This window comes from Barbus barbus (assembly GCF_936440315.1).
Source record: "Barbus barbus genome assembly, chromosome: 31".
Lineage (NCBI taxonomy): Eukaryota > Metazoa > Chordata > Actinopteri > Cypriniformes > Cyprinidae > Barbus > Barbus barbus.
In genome coordinates, this window is record NC_136759.1 from 18,898,296 (window position 1) to 18,909,105 (window position 10,810).

General features: G+C 35.6%; 2 protein-coding genes across 2 annotated transcripts; one reads left to right on the top strand and one right to left on the bottom strand.

The window, feature by feature from the left end:
• Nucleotides 1–696: 696 nt before the first annotated feature.
• LOC306850949 (odorant receptor 131-2-like) lies at nt 697–1,650 on the bottom strand (the record flags this gene model as incomplete). The annotated part of the gene is made up of 1 exon (XM_079386930.1): nt 697–1,650. One exon carries the CDS (start codon nt 1,648–1,650, stop codon nt 697–699), a length of 954 nt encoding a protein of 317 aa, XP_079243056.1.
• Nucleotides 1,651–8,596: 6,946 nt separating this feature from the next.
• On the top strand, nt 8,597–9,547 carry or95a1 (odorant receptor, family 95, subfamily A, member 1; the record flags this gene model as incomplete). The annotated part of the gene is made up of 1 exon (XM_079388364.1): nt 8,597–9,547. The coding sequence occupies one exon, from the start codon at nt 8,597–8,599 to the stop codon at nt 9,545–9,547; it is 951 nt and encodes a 316-aa protein (XP_079244490.1).
• Nucleotides 9,548–10,810: the final 1,263 nt, after the last annotated feature.

Genomic DNA, 10,810 nt, shown 5'->3' on the forward strand with positions numbered 1-10,810 from the left:
TTGAATGGTAAATGTTAAAATGATAGCTGTATTACATATGAAAGACAGCTGGAGTTTTCAGAAACAAAAATCTATATTAGATGTAAATGCTAGATTTAGCTTAAAAAGAATAATTAATCTATACTGTTATTATTGTTTGATATAGTGATATGTCTGCAATGACAGCAAGTTCATTTCTAACACGTTTTAATAGAAATCACTGACATTTATCACACACTCTTTGTCCAGAATGAATAATATTAATAATAATTTGTGTATAAGCTACTTAAAGTCTGCAATGGCATATGAAGTGTTCAATAAAAGACTTAATCTTCTTTTCCAACAAATTTATATTCAATGCAAATTTAAAATAATCACACATGTATTTGTTTATAATTCTAGGACATAATTATATTTGAATAACTAAAATATTCACAAAATATTGAAATGTATAACTGAAATGTCAATATTTTAATCGGTTATGTGGTATGCTAAATAAAATACTCTCTATTTGTGAGAAGCATCTTCCCCAGACTGATATTGCAGTTGGACAGACAATTTCATACTCTAGATCTTCACTATTAGACCAAAAACTGCAGTTTTGATATGTTACAAATTTAACTTGATAACATTTTGAAACACAGGCAAACATCCCATGATCACTCTTTAACCTTAAAAACACATAGATCTCCATGTAAATGCTGTAACTGAAGATAATTATGTTTGTTTATCTATGTCAGTAGAGATTACATTGTTTTTGCATCTGATATAGTAAGCCATAATAGCGTAGAATTTCTCATCTCTAAATCCATAGATGAGAGGACTTACTGCTCTAGAGGTGATACTAAATGCAAGGAAATTTATAAATCGGACAGTCAGGTATGTTTGAATATCATACTGCATAACTACAGCCTCAATGTAAGGACACATGACCTCAGCCGTACATAAAAACAACTGAAGGATATGAAGAAAAATAGTGCGCTGCCCTTTTGATGTTGATTTTTTGTCACCAGAGGCTGAACGTGCAGCAATGTATATCATTACATAACAAAAGATTTCAATTATCAAGATAAGCACAAGCCCCACAATATACAACAGACCCCTAGCTAAGTGACGAATCCTTTCCAAAATCATAATCTCATAGTGGCAGTATGTCAGCTGAGACAAGTATTCACGAGAGGCAGTGCTAATGAGGATAAACATATCAACAAAGGGGTTTATGGAGCTCAGGATCCAAATCATTAAAATCACTATTAGGGCTCTTCTAGAGGTGGAGATTGACTGATGTCGCAGTGGCATGCAAATGGCCACATAACGCTCCACACACATAGCACCGATGGTCAATGGTGCACTTACTGCAACCGCTTCCATTAACATGCAGACGGGGATACAGAAGTGCAGCGGTATTAAAACCAAGTTGTATGATAAGAGCACCACAAAATCTGTCAGAAAAAGAAACATTAGGTCTACCAGGAGAGAATGACCAAACAATATGTAGCGTGTCTCTGTTCTGAAAGTCTCTTTCTTGGAGAATATCAAGAGCATGAGGAAGGTGAGGTAGATGAAGGGCCACACAAATATCTGGGTCAGCGCCAGTGAAATGTTCCTCCGGACGGGGTCAACTTGGATCAGCTGCATCTGCTCATAGCCACTGGCATTCATGCTGGCCATTGTGTGCACATCTGAAAGACAATTAGACAGACAACAAAAACACATTCACAATACTACACAACATATTAAGAAAAAAATATTTAAATTACTTTAGGATTAAAAATGAATTAAATAATATGTAAATTTTAAATACCTATGCTGTTTGAACATGTTTTCAGTTTACAACACAGAAAGACATGAAAACAATGTTACTTTACATAACCTTTGCTGTATCATGTACTGAAAGTATTCTTGACTCTATCCTTAAGCCCAGGTCATGTATTGCTTTACCTGCATAAGCCAAATGATGAAGCGAGCTTTGAAACAAACATTTATATAGAGTTTGACAGAGCAAAACTCTAATGGATGACACAAGCTTAGTTAATGACATCTAGAGCTAAATTTAGATTTGCTTGTGTGTTGGGGATAGATGTCAAGCACTGAGACACAATCATGCTTAAAAACATTTAAATTATGCAGAAATAATAATAATAAAAAAACCTAATATGTGCAACACAACAGTTTTACTGAGTTTGGCTGTATCATACTCTCTCTGCTATTGAAACCAAACACAAATAGCCAAAGTACATAAATCTGAGGTTAATCATTTTCTTCTGCCATCACGGTTTCTATTTATAACCAATGCTATTTATTTATCAGGGGCTAAGATCTAAAGGAAAGTTATTCAATTTAGTCACACAAATAGAGGACAGACTGAATATTGCATGGCAAATTTGGAGTCTCTAACTGAAACCCTCAATCGCAACTAAATATCCAAAGTTGAACTCATGTTTATGAGCAAAATTCCTGTTTCCTCTGATCCAAGTCAACTGCATTTTTTAATGATCTGGATTTTCTGAAAAATCTACTTTATTGAATTCCTCCTAAACAGTTTTGCTTATAACTATTTAAATGTTTGACCATTAATCACAAGACTTGTCTTGCTAGATTTGCAGTTGCATGTTAGTCAAATAATAACTGATTTTCCTACAGGCCTATGCAATTTTGGGCACCTGCCATTTAAAATTTTGTCTTAAAATGCTATATTTTACAAATATATTGGCATACCATTAAAGTCGGTATGTGTCAAAGGCACCTTGCCTTAACGTTTCTCAAAAAGTGTCATATTGTGGTCAAAACTGTAATTTTATAAAATACTAAGAGCTTTTTTATTTTTTTATTTATTCAATCATTCATATACCGGTCGCTAAAATTCACAATCGAGTGGAAAATAATGAAAATGTGATGGGGGCCATTAATGAGACATAGCAAGGCGTCATGATTCTCCAGTGTTCAGCACATGCTACATGACATCTTGAGGCTGTGAAAGTTAGCTTGCACTGTTAGTCAACACAAACATGAGTAAAATAATTTTGTGAATAAATGTGTGTTTGTCTCAGTGTAGTTTTGGGGAGTGTCACAGTACAGATTGCACTTGATCAAATGTGTTGCTATTTACAATTTTATCTGTAAATCATAACTTTATGTACTTATTTATTTGAGTATGACACTTCCAGAAAAAAACTATTTAGTATTACCTGTTACTAATTATTAAAAATGCTTATTTGAAAGCTGGTGAAACGTCATGAGTATTGCTCTCTTTTGGCCAGTGTTTACTAAAAATATTTGCACCATAATGACATGAGTGCTTCTGGGGCCTAATCAGTGCACAAGCAACTTTGCATTACAAGCAACTTTGAAATATGTTTATTTGCTGTCAATAATACATGTGTATAGCCTCAAGGCCCCAGTCTAAGGCCCCAGTTAAAAACAACACTGATGTGTGTGTGTGTGTATATATATATATATATATATAGAGAGAGAGAGAGAGAGAGAAAGAGAGAGAGAGAGAGAGAGAGAGAGAGAGAGAGTCTCTGATAATATTAGGCGAATGAGGAATATTAGGGGATATGGAATAATGGGACAATAATGCTTAAAACATTAAAATTGTACAGCAAGAACAGAAACTAATTATATATTTAACAACAGAGTTTTACTGTCATTAGAGTTGACAAAAAACATACACAATCTTTGAACAAAATCCATCCTCTTGAATTAATATATCTTTAAATTTTGACTCAACACAGTTGTCTGAATATAGACACACAAGTACAGGTTGTACTTGGGTAAAGGGACCACAGTTTTGCTCCTGTATTGACACTTTGAGTTCACCCCCTGTTCCCAATTTTATCTGGGTGTGATATATCCAAAAGCATTTAGTAACTTTTGTAACTCATAGATATTTTTCAAAAGGTTTTTTTTTTTCAAAATAAATATGTAAGCTAAAAGGAGGGGTGCACTAAAGCTGTCTTCTTGTTCTCACAAGGGTTATGCAGCGATATTGTTACATAACTACTACTAATGTATCGATAAATTGAGTATCACAAAGTCCATAAATTACAATCACATAACTTTTATTTCTTTAAACAAAATTTCACAAAATTATTGTAGTGTCTTGGGTGCTGCAGTTTTTGTGGGTCGATGTTTTTTAAACATATTTACATCATTCTAACAGACCGGTTCTGTGTGGTGGAGGTATCACTCAGGAGATTAATCAGAGCAAAAAGTCCTTAAATAAACATTTGCTTTGGAGCTTAGTTCGGTGCAAAGGGATCAGACAGCTTCTCCTCATCTTGCCAAGCGGGTTGCATCATTAGCAAACAATTAGGTAACACAAATTACACTGATGTGCAAACTTGTGGTTTACCACTGATGGGCTTCTTAACAACCTCTAAAGCACATAATTAGTCACATAGGATTTGACTCTGGGAAGATTTGGTCAACTGTTTTCTGTGCTGAAAACAGTTGACCCCCCCCCCCCCCCAAATGCTCCTGATCTTCTTTATCATAAAGCTTGTTGTTTGATCTTTGCTGCTCAATGTTTCCCTCTTCCCTCTATATTTAAGGTCAGTGCACTTCAGAAAACAAGCAGCTGTGAGCTACGTGTCCTACTGTCCTTATGAATGACGCATATGACACTGCAGATCAAGCTGCCAATGTACTTTCGTCTCTGAGTACAACTTTTTCTGCTGCACTGCATAACAAACAAAATGGTAAAATAAGGCAGAGCATGACAGTTCACAGTCAATAATTGATAGCTCTGTTAATGACTAGCCCTAAGAAACAGACAAACATTCTGAATATGCTTATCCAGCAGTGAATATTTGACAGCTTATATAACAGATTAGATGGAAAGAAAAATACTTTACTACAAAATTACTTTATACAGTTTTTTACAATCACTTTGCTACTATTTTCAGAACCTTGATGTCATTTTTCACAACTCTAGACACAAAACGGTTATCACTTGTAACACAGGCTGTCTAATGTTCAAAACATTGCATATTTACATCTTCAAAGAAATCTTGCACAATCATTGGTTCAAAAAACAAATTTACTGTGAAGTACCATTGAAACATAACTATAGATCACCCACACACAAGCAACCGATAGTTTAACTGTGCCATTGTTCATACAATCATTAAATATTGTAGAACAAAATAGGTGATACAGGTTTCATTATGGTACTACATGTACAGTAAATACATCTCTGTAAAAGTACTGCAGTAGTAGAGAGAATACTACAGACACAGTGGAATCATTGAACAAAGTTTGTAATATATTGATGCAAAACACTACAGTACAGTCACAACATAGGTTTATTTGACTCAAAGCAAAAATACAGTAATTAGCTATGAAATAGAAAAGAAAAGACAGTACTGTAAAACATCAAATGCAGTGTTCCTCAACTTGCTTGTACTGTAAGAAACAAAACAGGAGTGATTACTGTACTTCTACATTGTCATCAACTCTGTGTTGTGGATTTGGCCACAGGTTCTCATCTACATCACAATGGATGTTTTCATTAGCCAAACATCTTGGAAAAAACCTTCGGGCATGGCGAATCCAGGCCTGACACTGGTCTGCTGTGATGTCATTGCAGGCGTCATCCATGGCCTGGAGAATAGTGACTTGTTCATGAGGGTGCCTATCATGAACCTTCCATCTCCATGCGGAGAAAAAATCCTCAATCGGGTTAAGGAAGGGAGAGTATTGGGGTAAATACAGGGTGGAAAATTGTGCATGGGACTGAAACCATGCTTGCACCACATGAGCATGATGGAACCTGACATTGTCCCACACAATGACATAGGTCACACCTTCAGCTCTACAAACCTGACCGAGCTCATCAAGAAAGGTGACAAGGAGAGCTGCATTATATGGTCCAATATGAGGTCTGCGTCCCACCACACCATCTTCTGATATAGCCGCACACATGGTAATGTTGGCCCCACGTTGTCCAGGTACTTGGATGGTTGCCCGCTGGGCGCTGGCCAATGAAATTCCGACCTCTCCTCCTTGTCTTGGCCAGATTAAAACCTGCCTCATCCAAATATATGAATTTGTGATGGTCGTCATCAGCATCCAGCTCCATCACCCTCTAAAAATACATTTTGGAAAGAGATTTAGAGATTACTGTACAATGTACAATTTTTGGGAATGTATTTACAACAATCATCTTGAAACTGAACTTACCTGAACATACTCAGTCCTCATTTGCTTCACTCTGTCTGCATTTCTTTCGAAAGGCACACGGTATAGTTGTTTTATAGATTCCTGGTGCCTTTTCAGTATGCATGCAATAGTCGGCAAACTTATGGATCCCACATTGTTGAACATGTCTTCATTGTCCAAGATATGCTGGTGAATTTCTGTAAGGCGAATATAATTTCTGGCCCGAACCAAATCGACCACAGCCTGCTCTTGTTGGTCAGTTAGAATTTTGCCTCTGCCTCCACTATTTGGCCTGGTCACAATTCTACAGGGAACATTAGAATAAGAAGACACTTGGTCATATCACCTATTCTGTGATACACATTGGTATGCAGTTATTTGACAATTGAGAGTAGCATAATGTTTAGTGCATGCTGATAACTTACCGGTTCTCATTGCGGAAAGATCTGATTATTGAGCCCACGGTTGACCTTCTGAGGTTTGGTTGTATCATTGTAGCCACCTCAGTCATTGTCATGCTGATTTATGACATGGTCTACAACTATTGCCCGAATTTCATTGGACACTCTATGCTGTTGCTGCCGCTGTCTTGGTCCGTGGCCTTCTCCTCTACCATGTTCCCCCACACCTCTCAAACGAGGCCCACGACCACCTCTCAGAAGGGGTGCCTGTCCTCTACCACATTCCCCCACACCTCTCAAACGAGGTCCATGACCACCTCTCAGAAGGGGTGCCTGTCCCCTGCCATTCCTTTGACCAACACGTCTTCCTCGTCTTCCTCCCACCACTGCTTGACCTCCATTGTGACCTGGATTACCTGCTGGCTCCATGTTACGTATCACTATGCTCTTGCAATTGGATCCCAATCAACTCTTTATATACTCATTCCACAATGTGCACTCAATCATCAGTAACGAGTTGGCAGAATTGGACAAGCAATTACAAGGGCCTGCATCTATACAGTGCAGTACTGTCAATACTGTAAATAGTCTGAAAAGGTGGTACAGTATTTGGGACCATAGACACAGTGTCTGATGAAGCATTATGATAAAATATTAGGCTACATCCATGGATATTGTAGTCTAATTGGTTCATGCTCCACGCTTATTGGTGACAATGAATCTCGTTACAGTATCTTGAAACTTTCATGATTTAAACATGGAAGATTGTTTGTCTGTTTCCATACAACTATGCATTAAGAGTTATGCAACAGTTACTTATCATTTTGAGCAGTTGTATCAATTGATAGTTAGATCATTGGAAGGAAATGAATAGACACTCATTTGAAATGTAATGTGTGAATTGCCTTTTGAAATAGTAGTACTTTGATGTTAAGTTGTGTCATATTGAACAGGTGATTTTTGTTGAATGAACAAATGATCTAAGTTTTATGTGTATTGTATCCAAGCAATTGAGAAAACGGGTAGAGTTTTGAAAAATCAATGGTTGTGATTTTTGTGTCTAGAGTTGTGAAAAATTACATCAAGGTTCTGAAAATAGTAGCAAAGTGATTGTAAAAAACTGTAAATGCAACAGTGCATGCAATTGATATATAACTTAACTTATTTAATAAATGGAAAATAAATAGTTTCAAATAATTAATTATTTCCTTTTAATAAATTATAATAAAAAAATCCTAAAATTAGAAGAAATTAGGTCTACATATAAAACCTTAGATACAATATATAGATAAAAATCTTCTTAAAAATGTATATACTTCTAAAAGAAACTGATGATTATTATCAACAATTTTGCACAAACAATCCAGTATTAACCAGATGAATACAACCTTGGATACAAAACAAAACATACAAGAAAACATTATATTTAAAAAAATGTATAAACATTCAAAAAAAGCATATGATCACTATCAATAATTTTTCAAAAGCACATTGTCTATTGCTTCACAAACACTCCTTCAAGTTACAGCCAACTTGATTTGTTTTGTTTGGATTGTTTGGTTGTTAATTGCTATAATGATGCTTTGCGTTCATAGCGTGAAATTAATCCATCCTTTGGGAAAACGAATCCCATTCCTTTGTCATGAAGCAAATCTTCAGCAGTATAAAAGTGGGCTGCCCATATCTAATTATCTTTTAATTTCTCTTCCAACAGAGGCAGTGTGGTGAGTGAATAAGCATAAAGTTTACTTCATGAATGAAAATCAGATCAGATGCAGAATCTACTAATAATCCAGTGAACATTATAGTAGATGTTTGAGATACCTACTGCTATATTCTATATTGTTCTCCTTCAAACTACATTTATTTACATTTTTATGCATTTAGCAGACGCTTTTATCCAAAGCGACTTACATTGCATTCAAGTTACAGATTTTTACATTTTATCAGCTCTTGTGATAAATTTAAATTTATCAAACTAAATAAATTTTCTTTTGCAAACTTCCTTTCAGCCTTTGTAACTTCAGCAACTTTGCAGAGTGCTTGAAACCATGCAGAATCTGACAGACCTCCCAGGCAACACGACGTCCAGCATTAATCTCTCTGTCATTGTGAAGGTGTGTGTGGTGATTCCGTTCTTCATTGCCTTCCTGTTCTTCATCCTCCTGACGCTGTACACCTTTGCATCTCACAGGCAGTTCTTTGACAGCTCCCGTTACATCCTATTCACCTACATGCTGATCAACGACACCTTGCAGCTTCTCTCCTCTGTATCCCTTTTCTTGCTAGTGATGGGTGGTGTACACTTTGCAATCGTCTTCTGTGCTCCATTGCTGTTTGTGTCCACTGCTACCTTCCTAAACACCCCACTCATACTTTCCACCATGTCATTGGAGCGTTACGTGGCTATTTTCTACCCGCTTCACCGTCCTGCCATTTGGAGACCTGAATGTATTTGGATCATCATTCTAAGCCTCTGGATCATCAGCTGCATTCTGCCCGCCGTTGATTTTGTCTTGATGCGGCTCAAACCAGACGTAGATGTCCATTCGACCCCTGTGCTCTGCAAAACTGCTGTGCTCAATGCTTCTCCCATTCAGGCTCTGTTCAAAGTTAGCCTCAACGGGATCTTCTTTGCAGTGGTCGCTGTGCTCATCCTCTTCACGTACATTCGAATCCTGTTGGAGACCCGGCGTATGCGGCAGGACCGGGTGTCAGTGAGGAAAGCTCTGCACACAGTGCTGCTTCATGGGTTCCAGCTACTTCTCAGCGTGATGGCCTTCTCCCTGCCTGTCGTAGAACTCTTTGTTGTCCAGCATGTAAACTTGTCTCAAGCAGATATGTCTTTTATCTATTATTTCTGCTTCATCCTACTTCCCCGCTTTCTGAGCCCGCTCATTTATGGCCTTAGAGATGAGAGTCTCAGAAGCTATATGAAGAAAGTCATTCCTTGTTATGGTGCAAGTATTGACCCACATAAAGAAGTCAAAATAACTAAATAACAGTAACAACAGATCTATCTATCTATCTATCTATCTATCTATCTATCTATCTATCTATCTATCTATCTATCTATCTATCTATCTATCTATCTATCTATCTATCTATCTATCTATCTATCTATCTATCTATCTATCTATCTATCTATCTATCTATCTATATCTGTTGGGATTGCTAAATATATTTTTTAAACAGTTAGCTAAAAAAAGTTAAACAATAATAATTATAATTAAAGTTATACCCATGTTAGATCATTTTAGGTGTAAAAAATAATTACATTAAAATATTAATGTAATTTAGGAATTTCATTCTAATGTGCACTATTTGCTATAAAAGCAGGTTGAACATTTTTGAGAATGAAAATATATTCAGTTCTGTGAAAATATAATTCAGAATTTCAGTGTGAGAAGGTTCATGTCAGACAAATGAAGCGCAATAATAATAATAATAATAATAATAATAATTTGGCCTACAGCTACACAAAAGTTTGGGGTTGGTAAGATTTTTTTTTTTGAAATAAGTCTTTACATATACATAATCTTGATCAACAATTCAGTAAAAACAGTAATACTGTGGCATATCATATTATTTAAAAAACTGCTTTTATTTTTATATTTTTTTAAATGTAATTTATTCCTCAGCATTTTCAGCAGCGATTTCTTCAGTCTTCAGTGTTGCATGATCCATCAGAAATCATTCTAATATGCTGATTTGGTGCTCAAGAAACATTTCTTATTATTATCAATGTTGGAAACCTTGTTGTGCTGCTTAATATCTTTTGAGTAAATCATGATATTTTTCATGATTCTTTGATGAATATAAAGTTTAAAAGCATAAAAACAGAAATCTGCTGTAACATTATAAATGTCTTTACTGTCACTTTTTTCACTTTTACTGTCAATTTAACGCATGCTTGCTGAATAAAAGTGTTAATTTCTTTAAACTTAAAGAACTCACTGACCCTAAACTTTTGAACTGTAGTGTATAAAAGCATTTCTGTGAAAATGTGAATACTATGTACACTGTAAACATTGATAAGTTGACTTAACTTTAAAAAATGGAGGAAACCTGTTTCCTTAAAATTAAGTAAATAATAATTTAAAAAAATAAGTTAAGTGAACATGAGAATTCACTTAACTTATTTTTTACAATTATTATTTACTTAATCATTTTAAGGCAACGGGTTTCCTACATTGTAAAATGTGATAAGTTGACTTAACTTAAAAAATAATTTTGATTATTTACTTGATAATTTTAAGGCAAGG